The sequence below is a fragment of the Lissotriton vulgaris genome, chromosome 8, assembly GCF_964263255.1.
Source record: "Lissotriton vulgaris chromosome 8, aLisVul1.2, whole genome shotgun sequence".
NCBI lineage: Eukaryota > Metazoa > Chordata > Amphibia > Caudata > Salamandridae > Lissotriton > Lissotriton vulgaris.
The window spans coordinates 235,654,890-235,675,094 of NC_141696.1; the positions used below are offsets into that span (position 1 = coordinate 235,654,890).

Sequence of the window (20,205 nt, forward strand, 5' to 3'; positions counted from 1 at the left end):
TGTGGCCTGCTCTGGGCATGGGAGTGTTGAAGAGCTGCTTCAGTTCTAGGTTGGTGAGGTTGTCGAGTAGAGAAGTGGATTTGGGATCGTTGCCGTTGTCAAGGTGGAAATTCAGGTCCCCGAGTAGAAGATATGGATATATATATGAATTGCTTCATGGCGTAAACAAGCTGCTACCACTGGGAATCACTTTGCAAAAATCCTTGGTACAGACTTTTGCCAAATACCAACACCTTGAGATCGTAATGTACATACTATAGATAACAAACTGAATTTTCGGCGAAACAGAGTTATATGTTGAAGAATGCATTCTTTAAATTGATTGTTACTAGAAAATCTTTTTTCAAAGATGTATCACATTCTATAAAGTCATAATTTGAAATGTCTGCATCTTTAATAGTCTGTTTAGAAAGCTCAGATCTAACATTGTCCCCATGAAGACCTTGCTCCGTTATGAGGAAATATAAAGAGTTTGCCTCTTTCGGACTTTTGTTGGAGGTTTCATTACAAACTCTATGGAATACACCTGTTTATATTTAGTATGCATACATCTGTGGTTACAAACTTCCAATATTTGAGGTAGGCTTTTATTCTACACCATACTGGTATTGTGTGGGCTTGATAAGGAACGATAGTCTTATTTTGTGGGGTTGGTGAGCGACTTTTACTATAAACTTTTCCTTTATCTATGCCTGGAAAAGTCTAACTTGGTGAAGTAGGCTGTTGCCACTTTGGCAGGATGTAGGTGTACCAGGTCCCTTCAACTATATAGTCATATATTGAAGACAACCTAGGCTTCTTGTTTTACTTGATGCTCTTATTTTGCACACTGGTAGTCTTTGACATATTTCCAAGTGAGCCACTGTAGCCTTAGAGTATTTGAACACTGACAAATAATTTCAGGGAGAGATTACCAATACTCCTCTTTATACCCAAATGTGGGTAATTTTACGAAGGAATTATTTTGGGCATAAAAAGCGATTGTGGACTCTTCTTTCAAAGCAGTAACAGACAGCTTACTGGTAGACTCATTCATTACATTACAATAATTATTTGGGGAAAATGGTGGAGTTATTCAGTCTATCCACCAGGAAATGTTGAAGAGGAAGTTCAGTGTAGGAACGAGACAATACTATTGACAAAGGGGGACTATCATTTTGAGTTATGACAAAATAGGACACAGAAGGATGTCATAAATATCAATCATCTGAGTCTCATCTTCTACCCAGGGCCTCCCTGTTCGTTTAAGGTTCTCAACGAGAACAGCAAAGATCATGCATCATATTTAAACAATTCACTTTGCTTAGGAGCATCTTGAAACAAGCTTGAACAGGTAATGCTACTGATCAATTTCAAATATTTATTTGTTACTACAGATTCTTAAAAAGTAGCCTCCAAGTGGGGTCATACCCAGGAAAATGGTATCTTGGAAGACTGGCAGTCATCCTTACATCTTAATAGTGGGGTACGGCAGTCATTATAGATGTTTAAATAGCCATTTCCAATAGTCTGGATACAGAGTATTCTGCCTTACTGATGTTGTAGAATTTAACAGCAGCTTTTGACACCACTGGGCCATATCACCAAACCTTGCCAAGACAGGCCCCCGGAAATCCAAATCTTCTGCTGCACCTCAATGGAAGCCACCCCCTCTCCACCTTATCAGGATTTTATATATATTTTTGACTTAATGTCAGGCAGTGCTTAGTTTGTAAAAGAATGAGCGCTGGTGACCAAAGCTCTGTCCAGAAGCCCGCAGCTAGTGCAATTGAATGTCAGTGCACCAAATACCAAGGCTGCGTAGTCTTAAATCCATGTCATGCCTCTTTAATTCACTACCAGCCACTCCCTGACCCCTTATCTCACTCTTGCAGGTCGCTGCTTTCTCCCTTTGGGACTGCTTTTCAGTCTTTCGCTTTCTCTTCCTTCTTCTTTCAGTTTCTTATGTTTTTCCCTCTCTTGCTAGAAGTCTGAGGAACAGTGCAGGTCCCCAAAAATGGGTGCCGGTGGCCCTGACTGGCTCAAATTAAGCACTGGTATCAGGCCAGAAACAGAAGGGTAAGGGGCCCTTACCACTTTTATGATCAATGAAAAAGATGGTGTCTATCAGCTGCTCTAGCTGCTGCACGTGTCTAGAAGAAGGGGAGGAAAGGTAATGTTAAGTGGAGAACCCGGTCTCTCCTCCAAGCTCTCCAATTGTGAACTGAATCAAAGGCCTTTGAGTTCAGCAGCCAAAATCCTGGCCTCTTCCTTCTGCAAGGCCTTGGAGTGCACACAAATGACTGGATAGGAGGCATCTGTTGCATTAAAGCACAAGTTACTTACCTTCGGTAACAATATATCTGTAATAAACAGTAGTTAGTATTAGATTCCTTACCTTCGAATATCCCCAGGCGTCAGACTGGATCCGGAAACATTTGCGTAGCAGTACCCTTGCGCGTCGGTGGGCGTCGTCTGCGGCTCCGCGTCCGTCGTCGGCGTTGTTGGCGCCGGGATGACGTCGCCTGAGTACTTAGACGCCGCCCTCGCGCGCTGACGTCAGTTCTTATACACAGTTTTTCCGCTCCAGAATCGCAGAGCCATGATAAAAACCAACACTGGTGCCAAGAAACTAGGGCCCTGAAAGGGGAGGACCTTAACCCTAGATATCGGTTCACAGAAAGGGGAGGATGAGTGGGGCGGTAAGGAATCTAATACTAGCTACTGTTTCTTACAGATAGATCGTTACCGAAGGTAAGTAACTTGTGCATCGAAAGAAACAGGTTAGTATTAGATTCCTTACCTTAGAATAGATACCCCAGCAATACCAACCCCGGTGGTGGGTCTGCGAACCAATGATCACACCAGAAAGTCCTGGAGAACGGAACGGCCGAAAAAGCCATCTTTCCGGACTTGGCTGTCCCGGCAGTAGTGTCTTGCGAACGTGTGCAGAGAGGCCCACGTAGCAGGGTAGTAGTAGCCGCCGTGGCCCAAGTGGAATGGGCACGTAGCCCCACAGGAGGCTCCTTTCTAGCCAGAGAGTAACAAGCCTTGATGCACAAGACGACCCATTGAGAAATGGTCCGTTTGTGCACCGCACGTCCCTTCTTAGTGCCCACCTAACCAACAAAGAGTTGGTCATCCACCCGGAACTGGCGTGTGCGATCCAGATAGAATGATAGCACAATTTTGGGTCCAGACGGTGGAGCCTCTCTTTCGAGGGTTGAGGAGGTGGAAAGAAGGTTAGCAAGGTGATGGAGTGCCCGATGTGGAAGGCTGTGACTACCTTGGGCAGGAAAGAGGGTCGCGTCCGCAACACAACTTTGTCTGGATAGGCAGAAAGGAAAGGAGGTTGAGAAGAAAGGGCCTGGAGCTCACTCACTCTCCTGGCAGAGGTGATGGCAACCAGGAATGCAGTCTTAAGAGTAAGGAGACGAAGAGGACAGTTATGAAGTGGCTCAAATGGAGCGCACATCAGATAAGTCAGAACAAGGTTCAAGTTCCACTGAGGCATCATGAAAGGAATAAGAGGGAACATATGAGTGATGCTCTTCAAAAACCTATTTACAACTGGGGACTTGAACAAAGAGGGCTGATCAGGGAGCCTTAAGAAAGCGGAAATGGCAGAGAGGTAGCCCTTCAGAGTGCCCAAAGCAGAGCCCGCTGGGTAAGACAAAGAAGAAAGAGGAGAACCTCTAAAAGAGGGGCAGAAAGGGAATCCACAGCCTTTGCTGTGCACCATGCCACAAATTTGTTCCACCTGCAGGCGTATACCGATTTTGTGGAGGGACGCCTGGCTGCTAGAATCACATTACAGACTTCAGGAGGCAAGTCAAATGGCCTCAACTGCCGCCGCTCAATCTCCACGCATGTAAGTGGAGACTGGACAGGTCAGGGTGGAGGACCGTCCCCTGCTGCTGCGACAGAAGGTCCTCCTGAAGAGGCAGACGAATCGGGGGATCGACAGACATGCTGAGTAGCTCGGGATACCAGTATATTCGTGCCCAGTCCGGACCCACAAGGATGACTTGGGCCCGGTCGTGCCTGTTCTTCTTCAGCACTCTGGGCAAAAGTGGTATAGGCGGAAAGGTGTACAGCAGACCGCAGCTCCACTCGCAACGAAAAGCGCCTCCGAGCGAGTGCCGCCTTGGAAATTCCCAAAACAACAGTTGATGGATAGAATGCAGAACAATGTCATACATTCACCCCAGTACAGAGATCTGGGCCTAAATCCATCGTTTTTTTGCACTCCACACCACCCCAGTTCAGACATGTCCATATGCAAATCAGCCTTGACCCTGTGCTTCATGGGAACAGTCCAGCCCGAACTGCCAAGCAATGCCTTTCCTGGACCGGAATCAAGCATCCTAGGACCGGTTTCTGGCTATCAGCCGTCTTCAGCCAGGATAGCTTGACTCCAGTGGTGTGGAGAGCATGGGACTCACGTCTGAGCATACCCATCCCACTCAGGGTGATAAATGCAAAAACAACAGTTGATGAACAGAATGCAGAAAAATGTCATACCTTCACCCCAGTACAGAGATCTGGGCCTAAATGCATAGTTTTTTTGCACTCCACACCACCCCAGTTCAGACATGGCCATATGCAAATCAGCCTTGACCCTGTGCCTCATGGGAATAGAAAACAACCTAGGCAATCATAATTAAAATACAATAGTGAACAAAAATATACAAGGAAAGAGAGCTACCAGTGAAATCAGTTTCTAATATTTATTAACATATGTATTAAACAAGGAAAACACAGAATTCATATATGTAAAAAATTCATCATCATATATCAAAGAATCAACATACAGTAAAAAGTATATGAATCAATATAACACAAGATTATAAGTTCATTTACTACATAAAAGAGAGAAGTGGCATAATAGTTCTTGACGCGCGTTTCGGCGACCAGCGCCTTCTTCTGGAGGAGCCACGTATATTCTGAAAATAGATTTATAAAAAACATAATGGATAAAATAAATAAAATCATTACAGCAGATTCCTTTAATACATTGTATTAAAGGAATCTGCTGTAATGATTTTTTTTATTTTATCTTGTATGTTTTTTATAAATCTATTTTCAGAATATAAGTTCATTTACTACATAAAAGAGAGAAGTGGCATAATAGTTCTTGACGCGCGTTTCGGCGACAAGCGCCTTCTTCTGGAGGAGCAACGTATATTCTGAAAATAGATTTATAAAAAACATACAAGATAAAATAAATAAAATCATTACAGCAGATTCCTTTAATACATTGTATTAAAGGAATCTGCTGTAATGATTTTATTTATTTTATCTTGTATGTTTTTTATGAATCTATTTTCAGAATATAAGTTCATTTACTACATAAAAGAGAGAAGTGGCATAATAGTTCTCGACGCGCGTTTCGGCGACCAGCGCCTTCTCCTGGAGGAGCCACGTATATTCTGAAAATAGATTTATAAAAAAACATACAAGATAAAATAAATAAAATACATTGTATTAAAGGAATCTGCTGTAATGATTTTATTTATTTTATCTTGTATGTTTTTTATAAATCTATTTTCAGAATATACGTGGCTCCTCCAGAAGAAGGCGCTGGTCGCCGAAACGCACGTCGAGAACTATTATGCCACTTCTCTCTTTTATGTAGTAAATGAACTTATAATCTTGTGTTATATTGATTCATATACTTTTTACTGTATGTTGATTCTTTGATATATGATGATGAATTTTTTACATATATGAATTGTGTGTTTTCCTTGTTTAATACATATGTTAATAAATATTATAAACTGATTTCACTGGTAGCTCTCTTTCCTTGTATATTTTTGTTCACTACTGTATTTTAATTATGAATGCCTAGGTTGTTTTCTATCGACCAGCTTTTCCCTGACCTAGGAATTTTGTATTTTTTATAATCAGGGGGTCCTTGATATCTACACATTGCCTCATGGGAACAGTCCAGCCCGAACTGCCAAGCCATGTCTTTCCTAGACCGGAATCAAGCATCCTAGGACCGGTTTCTGATTATCAGCCGTCTTCAGCCAGGATAGCTTGACTCCAGTGGTGTGGAGAACATGAGACTCACGTCTGAGCATACCCATCCCATTCAAGGTGACAAATGCAAAAACAACAGTTGATGGACAGAATGCAGAACAGACGCCATTCGTGATCCATCATGCACCGGCGGCTGAGTTCGTCCGCCCTGGCGTTCAGGGAACCTGCCAGGAATTGAACCACCAGTGTCACCCCCTGATGTTCCAGCCACTGCCAGAGGCGCAAAGCCTCCTGGCAAAGGGTCCACGACCCCGCCCTGTTTGTTGCAGTACCACATGGCGGTGGTGTTGTCTGTCAACATCTGCACTACACTCCCCCGGACAGAGGGGAGGAGTGCCTTCAATGCAAGCCGGATCGCCCGCAGCTCCAGAAGGTTTATGTGGAGCCGGGACTTCACCGGAGACCAGAGGCCTCTGATCTCCGCCTCTCTCATGTTGCCCCTCAGCTCTGGAGGGACGCGTCCATCACAACTACGTGCTACGGCTGGGGTAGGGAGAGGGATCTGCCGCTGACCCAATTGCGGTCCAAGAGCCACCACTGCAACTGTCTTGCAGTGCCCTCCGGAGATCAAGACATGGTCGGACAAGTTACCCTAATTCTGGGCGCACTGAAGCTTCAGGTCCCACTGCAGAGCCTGCATCCGCCACCTGGCGTGATGCACCAGAAGGATGCAGGAGGCCATCAGCCCCAGAAGCCGCAGCGTTAACCCGACCGAGACTCGGGATAACAGCTGAAAGATCGGAATCAGAGCCTGAATATCCTAAACCCGCTGTTCAGGAGGATAAACCCGAAACTGCGCCGAGTCTAGAACCGCTCCGATGAAGAGGAGCTTCTGAGAGGGACACAGGTGTGACTTCGGCACATTGATGGAGAACCCCAGCAGGTGCAGGAGGTCGGCCGTAGTCTGGAGGTGGCTGACGACTGTCTGGGGCGAGCCCGCCTTCAACAACCAGTCATCGAGGTAGGGGAAGACAAACTCCTAACCTGCGCAGATGAGCTGCGACCACCGCCATCACTTTGGTGAACACCCGTGGGGCGCTGGTAAGGCCGAAGGGGAGCACAGTAAACTGAAAATGCTCGTGGCCTACCGTGAACAGCAGGTAGCGCCGGTGGGCTGGCAGGACGGGGATATGAAAATAAGCGTCCTGCAAGTCCAACACTACCATCTAGTCTCCCGGGTCCAGGGCAGCTAAGACCTGAGCCAGTGTCAGCATCTTGAACTTCTCCTTTCGGAGAAAGCCGTTGACCTTCCGCAGGTCCAAGGTAGGGCGTAGGCTTCCTTTGCCCTTCTTGGGAACCAGGAAGTAGTGGGAGTAGCAATCACACCCTACTTTTGGCCCAGGAACCCGCTCGATGGCTCCCTTAGCCAAGAGGGCCGTAACTTCCTCTCGCAGAAGATTCAAGTCATCCCCCGACACGCGGTGGTACTGCGGAGGCATGGGTGGAGGGAGTAGCCCATTCGGATGATTTGCAGCACCCACCTGTCCGACAGTGCGCCAGTGAAGGAGGTGATGGCGAACCCTGCCCCCCACTGGCGTCACGTGGGCCTGAAAGCTCTGACTAGGAGGGCTTTGAGGCGGATGCTGCGGGGGTGGATGTGGACTGGCCTCGCCGTTGTCCCCGGGCACCACCACGGCGGTTACCACGTCCGCCACCGTGCTAGATACTAGTCTGCGGCCCGTGGCTGGCAGGACGTGTGGGGGCGCCCCTTCCTTGGCACGAAAGGAGCGAAAGGCAGCAGGTTGCTGGCGCGGGCAGACAGGCCCAAGGACTTGGCCGTAGCCCTGGAGTCCTTAAAGCTCTCAAGTGCACTGTCTGCCTTGTCGTCAAAGAGGCGACAGCCATCAAACGGCATGTCCATAAGGGTGTTTTGGACATCAGCCGAAAAGCTGGCGGACCTCAGGCATGCGTGGCGATGAATCGCCACAGGCATTGCCATCGCCCTGCCTAGCGAGTTCGTTGTTTCCAGTCCACACCAGATGGAATACCGTGCCGCATCTCGACCCTCCGCAAGGGCTTGGACGAGTTTAGTCCGGGCCTCCTCCGGGCATTGTGGCAGCACGTCCGCGACCGTGTCCCACAGAGAGTGGGAATAACGGCCCAAGAGGCACACGGTGGTAACTGACCGCAACCCCAAACTCAGTGAGGAGAACATCTTCTTACCATACTGTTTGTACCTCTTGGATTCACGATCGGGGGGAGCCGTCGGGAATGCGGTCTGGGAGTTAGAGGCCTGTATGACCAGGCTCTCGGGAGTGGGGTGGGTGGACAGGAAGCAAGGGTCGCCCGGGGCATCGGCGGTGGCGTCTGGCCACGTTCCTATCTACAGAGGGACCTGTAGTGGGGCCTGGACCAAGTGCCCAGAAGAACGTCAGAGAAGGCCTCATTAAACGGCAACAGAGGCTCCAAAGAGCTTGCTTGCGGTTTAAGGACCTCCGTGAGGAGGTTTGTCCTCACGGCCGCGACGGGGAGTTCAAGGGATAAGGCCTTGGCCGCCCGCCTTTAACACCACACTATAGCCCCCTCCTCCGTAGCCACGGTAGGAGGGGAGACAAACCAGTGTCTGGTGAAGTGTCCAAACCACTGGCATCCCCTAGCTCACCTGCCCAGTCCTGATAAGACTGGCACTCATGTGCCAGAGGGTCCTCAGACCCCTCCTAATCCGCCTTTCCACCCATCTCCTGGTACTCAGGGTCAAATGATAGGGCCGGATCATAGAAGAAAAATTCTTCTCCGACGTCGAATGCGGCGTCGAGCGGCGCCGCTCCGGCGTCGGAACCGTGTCGAGGGGGGGACCAGGGACGACATCGTCCGGGGACGGCGTTGGGGGCGACACCCTAGGGGCCGGCGCCGGTGGGGTCCTAAGGTCGACCGGGGACGACCCAGATCCAGAACCGGATCCAGCGGGGCCCAGCGGCGCCGGGGCCTAAGCACCCGGCCTGCTTGGGCTCCCAGTCGGGACAGCGGGGGGGCCCGAAGGCGCCGCAGAACCCGACGGAGGAGTGAGCGACTTCATGGCTGTGAGGAAGGCATCGATCTCCGGCGTCGCGTTCTGCCCAGGGACCGGCAGGTATGGAGTAGGCCGCGACGCCTTCGGCTCCGGCGGATTCCTTACCTTTGAATTAACCATAGATGCCAGAGTGGACCTGCAAACGTTTCTACAGTAGAGGGTATTGAGCAACTTATCGGATGCGACGTCAACAGAGTCCATATAAGCCCTCCCCTGACGCACTGACGTCGGTTTCTTCCGCGACTACTTTCCACACTAAAACGCAGAGCCACATATAGAAACTGCTATGGAAACAGTGTGCCCAATTAGAATCTTCTTTTTGAAAAAACTTTTATATAAATAACAGCTCTGAGCCACCATAGAAATAAGCAATGCAGAGAGCACAAACTAATAGTTTAAGAAAGCATTGCAGACAATAACAACAATCATGGCCACAGACCACTCATTGCAGAGGAAACAACTTGAGAGGGAAGGAAGCTCTCTGGGACTAACCAACCCAGAATCCCCAGAAGGGGGTGGGATGTCCGAAGGCAAAGCAAGGAGAATGTATAATATATAGAAGTATAAATATATACAGAATTTACACTGAATAATACAATGTGCCTAAGAAGGGTACATATAAACAGCCACAATATCAGTCCTGGCTGAAGATGGGTCAACGGTGAGCTGGCAACCAGCCATATGTCACTGAATAAAAGGGAAAAGGGGGGGTGTGGAGATCACACACCCCAGAAGACAAAGTGAGCAGATAGACGAGAATACTACCACTGAACTCTTATAATTAAGCAGTCGAGAGAAAACTGAAAATCAAACAGTAGGGGAGTAACAACCCCACTGGAATAGACTAATAAGACTACTACGGAGGTTTGCAAAAAGAGGTTAGTTGAACTAAGCTAAGACGGGGTAGCCTGAATCAGATAGTCCCCATCTTAAAAGAAAAAATTGCCGACAGAGGAGGGACTTGGCTGAAACAGTGGATAAAAAACTGAGAACACAGTATGCAAAGCCCAACGCCATAAGTGAAGGTCCAACTAAAGAACCAGTCTATAGACCCGAAGGAAAGGACAGAGAGGCAGCGCCCACGGCCTAACAAGCGTGTAGGATGGAGCCGAACGGTTAGGGCGGTTGAACTCAAATCTGGGGAACCGGGCTCGAGTCTAAGCAATGACACTCAACATCCTGTGATTCTGGGCAGATCACATGCCTAACAAAAATGAATGTGTCCTTGTGTAAGCTACTGGTGCTCATGTAAGGCGCTCTGATACACAATACCTTTGGGTCAAGTTTGCACTATATAAAACTCTGGTAAAGAAAAAAAAGAAAGCATGGGGGCCAAAGTAAAAGATTCTTGTTTGCACAAAATAATCGGTGCCCAGACAGCAAACCAAGTTACATCGTGAGTGGGGATCTCTACGTCACCCAAGTTCGTATATGATTTGCTCATCAGAACAAGGGCAACAAACCCCACAAGGGGTGGAACTGTAGCCATGCTTGCAAGAAGCGAAGGAAACTCCTCAGAAAGATTCCAAGGGAACAACAACCTCCACACGAATCAACCCGGAGGAGGTGATCAAGGCACCCAGGTCCAAGAAGAAACAGAAAATGAAAAATAGCCATAAACCCCAAAAAAGGGGCAGACGTTATGTCTGAAGAAGAGCCAGGCCAGCAACTAAACATCATGGTTGGCTTGGATGGGTCATGGGATCGTCTGCAAACCAAAAGTGAAAAAGCAACACTAGCGCTGCGTCAGGCAGAAGCAGATAAAACTATGCCATGCAGAGGCACAGAAGAGAAGGAGAGGGCTAAGTAGGCGACTCATGTCAAGAGACAGACAAGGTATGTCCGCAAGGCGCCTCAGAGAAACAAGCATTGGAAATGCAATAGGTCTCGCATTAGGAAAGTTTGAGCAATTGTTATTGTAAATGACACTTTTTTATTTATGTGTTGGTTTTGAAAATAGCTTTGTCAGTTAGAATGTCAATAGTTTTAACTTTCGCAAATGTGACACCTATAGCATTTGTAATGCAATGTGTGTTGTATTTACGTGACTTAGATGTATTGATATTACAAATAACAATGGCTTTTATTTTTGTAAATAATTAATACTTAAAATTAAAGTTATTGTAATTTATAATGGCAATACCTTAAACGTTTGTAAATAACTTTTGTGAAGATTATGTTCAGTGTATTTTATTGTGACGAAAATCCAAGAACATTGCATTTGCACCTACACACACACACAGAGCCACACACACACACACACACACACACACATATAGATGTGGTGGTGGTGGATGTGTTGGTGGATGTGGTGGTGGATGCGGTGGTGGATGCGGTGGTGGATGTGGTGGTGGTCATGGATGCGGTGTTGGTGGATGCGGTGTTGGTGGATGCAGTGGTGGTGGATGCGGTGGTGGATGTGGTGGTGGTGGATGCGGTGGTGGATGCGGTGGTGGATGTGGTGGTGGTGGATTCGGTGGTGGTGGATGTGTTGGTGGATGTGTTGGTGGATGTGTGGTGGATGTGGTGGTGGATGTGTGGTGGATGTGGTGGTGGTGGGTGTGGTGGATGTGGTGGTGGTGGGTGTGGTGAAAGTGGTGGTGGATGTGGTGGTGTATGTGGTGGTGTTGGATGCGGTGGTGGTGGTGGATGTGGTGTTGGTGGTGGATGTGGTGTTGGTGGATGCGGTGGTGGTGGTGGATGTGGTGGTGGTGGTGAATGGGGTGGTGGATGTGGTGGTGGATGTGGTTGTGGATGTGGTGGTGGTGGATGCGGTGGTGGATGTGGTGGTGATGGTGGATGTGGTGGTGGATGTGGTGGTGGTGGATGCGGTGGTGGTGGTGGTGGATGGGGTGGTGGATGTAGTGGTGGTGGGTGTGGTGGATCTGGTGGCGGGAGATGTGGCGGTGGATGTGGCTGTGGATGTGAAAAGTTTGAGCTTTTGGTGTGTAAAATGTAAATACATTTTATTTTTTGTTTATGGATCTACAGATGAGCACAAACAATGAGCTATGGAAGGAAAGGGCTCTACAGATTAGCACTGAAACAGTTAAGGAAGGAAAGGGCGCTACAGAGGAGTACTGAAACTAGCTTAGTTAGGAGAGGGTTCTGCAGAAGAGAGCAGCATCAAGAAACTTAGGAAGCAGAGGGCTCTACAGATGAGCACGGAAACGAGCTTAGGAAGCAGAGGGCCCTACAGATAAGCACAGAAACAACTAGCTTAGTTAGGAGAGTGTTCTGCAGAGGAGGGTCGCATCAAAAACTTAGGAAGGAGCAGGATCTACGGATGAAACTTGAAATGCACAAAACGGCATGCTAGCACCTTCAGAGCTGAAGGTAACCTACAGTGTTGTATTCGATTTAGCTTGGCTAGGCTTCAAGTGAAGAGTGGCCTTCAAAAATGCGTTTTATCGGCAACCAAGGATAAGAGACGAGCTAAACCACATGCATGACGTGTTGCGACAACCTAACTGGTCACGTGTGATTATATTAATTTCAGGTTCACAGAGAAATATTTAGGCAGTGCACCCAGGCTTACAGTCGTGATTCGGGTGGGGGGACAACAAGTGAAAAGGTTAAGAACCGCGGGCGTACTGTATTGCTTGGGTTGTGCATCAAGCAGCGCCCACAGTCTGAACTTCCGACAGCACATACCAACAAAGCTTGCCAGAGGCGCGGCGCCAGTCTCGTCCCCGATGCAGAGGGCTCTACCTCGGTGACCCTTACGACTCAAGCCAGGTGTGCAACAGTCACAAGTGACGCAATTCCAACATTCTCGTTTGAAGAACGAGTCTGTTTAAATTCAGCTACGTACGTGCTATAACGAGGGAAAAGGAGAGTCCACTTGAACAGAACGAACTATATAAATTAATAAACTGATACAAACTTGAATTCTGGCGAAATGCAGACTGGTGATGGCAGAATAAAATGAGAAAGCAAGCTTGCTTAACAACATTCAAGCATACACAATGCAAGAATTCACATAATTGCCCGAAAATACGCAAAGATAGAAGAAGACGGAGGGAAGGCAGAGAAGGGGAGGGGGGAGGAGAAATGCGACACGGCGGGCAGGGGAGGGGGAGGAGCGGGGAGAGGGTGTGAAAGCAGCAGGGGCCTGGAGTGCCATACGTCGTCTTCATGTCATGTTAGATAGGGGGTGGCCTCCCCCAACCAAACAAGCTTGGTTAATCCTCGAGCTGGAATAAACGCCACACATCCTGTTGTTGCCAAAATATGGCGTTTCTCTATCTCGCATCTTTAACTTGCTAAGTACGTGCTATAACGAGGGAAAAGGAGAGTCCACTTGAACAGAACGAACTATGTAAATTAATAAACTGATACAAACTTGAATTCTGGCGAAATGCAGACTGGTGATGGCAGAATAAAACGAGAAAGCAAGCTTGCTTAACAACATTCAAGCATGCACAATGCAAGAGTTCACATAATTGCCCGAAAATACGCAAAGATAGAACAAGACGGAGGGAAGGCAGAGAAAGGGAGGGGGGAGGAGAAATGCGACACGGCGGGCAGGGGAGGGGGCGGAGCGGGGAGAGGGTGTGAAAGGGGCCTGGAGTGCGGCTGAGGGAACGGAAGAAATGCGACACGGCAGGCAGGGGAGGGGGCGGAGTGGGGGTGTGGGAGGAGTGCGCCTGGGGGAGGCAGGCGGCTGGGGGCATGTGCACGCGCATTTAAGCTCAATGCGCATGCGCATTGAGCTTGAATTTCACGGGCACTGCAAGGAATCGCCACGATTCCTTACAAGTTGGTTAAAGAGTGTTTAAGCCCCCATAGTCTCGCAAGCTCGATGCGCATGCGCATCGACAGGCGAGACCTAAAAAGGAAGAAAGAAGGAGCAGGTATTGCCCATGTACAGCAAAATCTAGCACAAAAAGTGCTAACGCTTGAAGAGAGAAAGAAGGGACACAACCTAGGTTAGGACCAGACAGTGCACCATAGGCCAAAACCCAAGCCCCTTCCCTTGTGTTTGTAGGAAAGAAGTGCACCAGATAGAGTAGGGAACAAGGTAACAGCCCATCTGCTTAATATCATGAAAACACCCCAATCAAAATGAGGGTAGAAAGCAAGAGAACACTGTGCAACCACCAGTGTAGAGACAAACAGGGCCAGGGAAAAAGACACCTCCCAGAACAACTAGGGATCACAACCTACCATCAACAGGGTAAAAATGTAAGAAAAGAAAATATCTGCCGGGGAAGGCGCACTACACTGGATGTCACCGGAGGGGATGAGTGAAAAAAAAGAAGCCAATTGGCACAGCCCTATAATGGCTCACACAGAAAGGAAATGAAGGAGACTCTCTCTGGCCATACTGAGTATGGGAGATAGGCGAACGGTATAGCAACCAGGGTTTAAGATTTTGCTCCAGTCCAACTATCCCGAAAACGGCTTAAAGCAGAGTCAGCTTGAAAGCCAAACAGATATGGACCATCAAAAGGCATGTCCACCAAGGCGAACTGAACAGCCTCACAGAAACCAGTGGTGGGTAGCCAGGCAAACCGGCAAAAAACCATCGAAAGGGCCTTGGCTCGTCCGACGGAATCTGTAGTATCCATGCCACTACGAATCAGCAATTAATCTGCTTGCCGGCCATCCTGAGCCAGCTGAGTAAGAGTGTCTCGAGAGTTATCAGGGATGGAGGGGACAAGGAGCGAGACCGAATACCACAGTGCATGAGAAAATGGCCCAAAACACAGACTGAATTAAGGGTCCGCAAAGCAGAGCTGGTGGCAGAAAAGAGATATTGACCAAGACCATAGACTTTTAGGCTCCCTGTCTGGAGGGACGTCAGGCACAGCTGATGTCTGGGGAGGGTGTAGCAGCCTGAAGCACAAGGCTACGCAGAGTAGGAAAAGGGAGAGCGGTCTCCAGGGGCAGGATGGTCCACGGAGGCCTTTGAAATGGGTTTAGCCCAAGTGCCCAACACACTATCAAAAAGGACGTCACTGAAGGGAAGCACTGGTTCAGTTCTCATCTGGCCCTGATCAAACACCCCAAGATGGGAATAAATGGCCACCTCCACAGAAGGAAGCTGCAGCCCCAGAACCACAGCAACTCTGCGCAAAAGCTCAGCAATAGCCGAGCTAGCCTCCAAAGCGAGGCTAGGAGAAGAAAACAGTCCAAGAACAGGGATGAATCAAGGTCACTAGCCTCACCAAGGTCAGACACATAATGAAACTCCGGAGGAGGCTGAGGAATGTTCGGTATGCCATCACTGACATCACCAAAACACCTGTGTTCCGAGGGGAAAATAGCAGGTTGCTCCTCTGAAAGTGGAGGTAAGTAGCCCAAAAGGAACTGTTCCACCGATGCCATTCCGGACGTCGAATGGCATTGAAGAGATAACACTTCGGCATCGGGGAGGAGAAACAAAGTTGGGGCGATTGGTGATGCTGACCTAGCCAACACTAGTGTCCCAGGTGGGAACCCTGAAGGGCTCTGTGCATCAAAGCCGATAAGGAGTCATCATGGATTCGGAGGGCCTCATTGACACCAAGGAAGGTCTCGCCGGTTTGGAGTCAGTCAAGGTCTTACTGACCTCCTGGGGGCCAAGACACTCACCAGTGGGAGGCTGAGAACCAAAAAAGGCATGAAGGAAGAGATGGTATTCCCTCATCTGAACCAGAGTCATATCGGTGCTGGGAAACACCAGAAGGCCCAGGACAAATTCTCGCTCTGACTCAGAAATCTGGGGAATAGGGAGCGTGTAGGGGTCACCGCGTGTACATGGTAAAGTTAGGGAAGGCTGTGGCACCGACCGCCTATGGCGTGACTTACCTGGCAAGGACGAAGGGCTTTGGGAGCTGGCCCTCGAGTGGTACTCAGAGGAAGAAGAGGAGCCATTGACCACCACGCCGATTACAGTGTTATGCAGAGCTCCTGCAATGCCAATGACTGAAGCTGAAGACATGAGTCACACTGGTCGGAGTCAAGGTGCGCACCCAGGCACCACATGAAAATAGGATGAGGGTGCAGTGCTGACATCATAGCTCACAGGACCTTGAAGAAAAAAGCACACTGTTTCATTGACAACGACGAGGTAGGCCAAAAAATGGCCCGAGGTATCGCTCCGCGCAGAAAGGAAGAAACTGACATCCGCCCATCAGAGGAGGGCTTATATGGACTGTGTTGATGTCACATCTGGTGTACGCCGTCATTACAGAGTCGGTTGATTCCCTCTATCGACTCACAGTGGTACTGCTGTAGAAAAGTTTCTGGATCCAGTCTAGAACCTGGGGATAATTCAAAGGTAAGGAATCTGTGGCTAGACGTCTCTATGAAATGCATGTTTACATCTGTAAGCTCGTGGCTCTATTTTGGCTATTCCACGTTACTTTTCTGTATTTAGATAGTTGGACAATAACCTTTTCAGTTATGTATAGGTATTTTAGTTGTTTTTTTGGTGTTTCCAAGATTTATCTTCATGACTTTCCACATGATGACAACACATGGTGAGGTAATCTTTGTGGTTTCGGCCAATGCACCACTACTGCATTTCATATTATTTTATTGTCATGTATCCGAGTGCACATTTTCATTTATAAAAGCATACTGCATTTAGTACTGATTGCACATTTACAACATGTAATGTTTGCTTTATTATTGTTTGACAGCGCATCAATTATTCATATATATGTATGAATATGATTTATGTGTGATATAATTTAGTGAAGGTGCAGCAGGATTAATGTGCTAATTCTTAAATTCTCCATCATTCATCACGAGGCCTGCCCTTTTCAAAATTATCAAAAAAGTGTATTTAAGAATGGTATAGACATTGATTAGGCAGAGATGGAGTTTCAGCTACCTGGTCGACTGAAATATCGTAGGAGTTGAGATGAAGTGAAGGACATTGGCTCCTTGGGGCCAGCTCGACCTTATCAGCTTAGGGACGCCAAAAATAAGAGAGACAGGATAAGACCTACACCAAGAGAAAACCAACATGCTTGTTCAGCTAAGGTATGTGGACTTGACACCAGCTCAAGAAACTCCAATGAACACTTTGGGTGCTAAAATGGCGTAGCTATGGGCTAAAAGGGAAGGGGGCGTTAAAAACTGTTGCAATCATTCAATGCCATAAATTACTTAAATAACATTGCAATGTTGAAATTCTCTTTAATATTTTGCTTATTGTTTTCATTGCCTCTATTATGGTTCTCGTTATAGTTACAGATCTACCTATTATCTGCACTACATTTGGAAATCTAGTTTAATAAAGTCTTTAAAATATATAGCGTGGATTTCTTGTGTGCGTCCATCCCTACTGAAAGGAGTTTCTGAGCTTAACTGTGTGGCCCAATTCCTTCGATGTTCTGTGTACATTAGCTGCATTTACTTTCTGTTGCTCTTCTACATTTTTGGGTCCAGGTATGCACCATGTCCCGGTTTACCAGTTCCAACATGGCATAATTTTTCCCAGAAAAAATATACAAGGTCTCCCAGGACCATATCTGGATAATTTGGATTTGGCAAGTACTGAGCTGATACACCGATTTGACAGGAATTCAAGAGGTAAATCAGTGGGGGCTAATAAGTCTGTAAAACTCTCTTGAATGTACGTGTGCCCCTCCCAGTGACTATTCTCAACAGTCTTTACCTTGGCATTAGCCAAGGACTCGGTTGTTATAGTAATGTTGCAGTCCTATTATTAAAGTGAAAGGAAGCACCACATATTTTTAGGATGAGATGTAAGAGTACAATTAAAAAAATAGGTTTATGTCAGAGTTTTCCAAACTGTGGGTCGCAGGCCGATTTTTGGTGGGTAGTTAAAGTGTAAACAATAAATAAGAATGCCTTTACATTCTGTATTCATCTGGTCACATTTGCTGTGCAGCAAGGAAAGAGGTCAAATATTAGTGTTGGTCTTCTGACAAATTGCTGCTTATTTTTTTAACACAGAGACTGGTGTTTACAAACTCCTCTCACTTTGAATTCACAGAAAGAAAAGTAAAGAGAAATATGTGGCAATCTTGCTGGGTACGGGGAGTGTTAAAATGAAAGGCTGTCGGATGTCATTTTTTGTAACCCACAACAAAAAGTAAATACCTGTAAATGAACTGTACACATTAGGCACTTAGAAAAGCATAAAAAATAAAGCACATTTGATGTAACTCTAAAGTGTGCTGGAAACATTTAATAACATTATTAGGGATCAAAATAAAATCAAGATATTGTACAGAGCGATGCACGAATGACAAATATTCACTGAAACCAGATTTCCACACATTATTTGTGTGCAATATAGTTATATATATATATATATATATATATATATATATTTTTTTTTTTTTTTTGACAAAGCTAGCTGGCGAAACGCGTCTGTCAGGGGTGAAGGGGGGGTTTGGAAATGAATACATTTTGAAATACCATCTCAACATCGGAGTGCTTGCCGTTTTTGTGACCTGCATTGGTTGGATCGTGTGGACATATATATATATATATATATGCACATTTAGTGGCTATTTAAAAAAAAATGTGCTGTCTTTTAAATGACAGTTCACTACCACACAGTGCTTTAGTTGCATAACTTTTTTTTTTTTTAATGGCCTGCCTCATTCATGTTTATTAAAGCTAGGTGGATGGTTCTAAAAAGCGGGTTGTGGTTCTGGGAAGCACTGGTCAATGGAGATTAAATCTTTGCCTATGTTTGTGCTTGGTCAGTAAAACTATGTCTGCGGCTTCATAAGTAATGCATCCTTTCTAGAAAAAGAAACATATAAAAACGCTGACATGTAATCAGAGTTGCTCACAGACCTACGGTATGCAACTACTGTCCTGCCTTTCTACAATAGCTAACCATCTATCTTCTGTTAAAGCATCATGTACTTCTATGGCTATGCCTGCAGATATTACCTCGTCTAACCTCTTCAAAGAAGTTCATTGGCTTACCTTGCACTTGACTGTACAGAAAGGAGCTAAATCAATCAATTCAGGAAACTTTATATGTCTGTTCACTTTTCGAAGATTTACTCCAGCCTAAAATGGGATTGCGATAGAAAATGACAACTTATTACGAAACTTGAAATCCGTTGTATATGGTGTTTACAGCTTAAATATTTTCAAACAAAGAAACATGTTAAGCAATATATATTGTTCACTTTGTGAATACAGATTAGAAAAAAAGGAAATAACGCAAATCTCTACAATAAATTTTGTACAGATTTCAGAAAACGTGTTGATCCTATTCTCACTACTTTTGATGAGGTCTAAGTCTACCCTAATTTAATATTTTTCTTATAATGCTTAAATTGGTCCAGCTGCTGTACTGAAATCTTTTAAAACACCATCTCATACACATTGGCTAGCTGTGGGGATGTTTCACAATAGAATTTACACCATTGCATTCATATACAGGGAGATAAAACGGCGCACATAAGAAAATGTTAATTACCTGTAATCGTAGTTCTGTTTCAGAGACTTTATCATTGAAATCATAAACACTGAATAGTCCCACCTATGTGTGACGAGCGGGATACCGGAGCATTTTTTATAACATACTTACCACACACTTACTTTAGAAAACCCACTTTTAAACAAAAATATAATTCTGTAACCTGATGCTACCCTGTTTACATTTTGTTTATTTTTCTCAAAAAGAAAGGCAAACTGAAATTAATAACAAATGTTAGTTTAATACAGGAGACGAAAAAAAGAAACAAGTATTGGAAATGCAATAGGTCTCGCATTAGAAAAGTTGGAGCTATTGGTCTTGTAAATGAAAAATATTTTATTTATTTGTTGCTTTTAAAATAGCTAAATTGTTAGCTTTGTCATTTACAATGCCAATAGTTATAACTTTCGCGAATGTGACACCTATAGCATTTGGAATGCAACATGTTTTGTATTTACGTGACTTAGATGGCAGCTCTGGTCGTTAGGCCACATCTCTAGAGAGCAGGAAAGTGCAGCAGGGGAGAGAAGCACAGCAATGCAATAGGTCTCGCATTAGGAAAGTTTGAGCTATTGGTATTGTAAAGGACACTTTTTTTATTTATGTGCTTGTTTTGAAAATAGCTAAATTAATAGCTGTGTTATTTACAATGCCAATAGTTTTTATCTTTCGCAAAAGTGACACCTATTGTAACACAATATGTGTTGTAGCAGTGAGGGGGGTGAGGGGTGTGAGGGTGAGGGAGGGTGAAGGTGAGAGGGTG

At 46.1% G+C, this 20,205-nt stretch overlaps 1 protein-coding gene across 3 annotated transcripts in view; it reads right to left on the reverse strand.

Moving 5' to 3' along the window:
- USP16 (ubiquitin specific peptidase 16) overlaps nucleotides 1-20,205 on the reverse strand; it is a 351,578-nt gene that overhangs the window by 21,650 nt on the left and 309,723 nt on the right. For all 3 annotated transcript variants that reach the window (XM_086934020.1, XM_086934021.1, XM_086934019.1), the window contains exon 16: nucleotides 18,941-19,027. In XM_086934020.1, coding sequence (XP_086790146.1) covers nucleotides 18,941-19,027 — 87 coding nt within the window. The remainder of the gene's footprint in view (nucleotides 1-18,940; nucleotides 19,028-20,205) is intronic.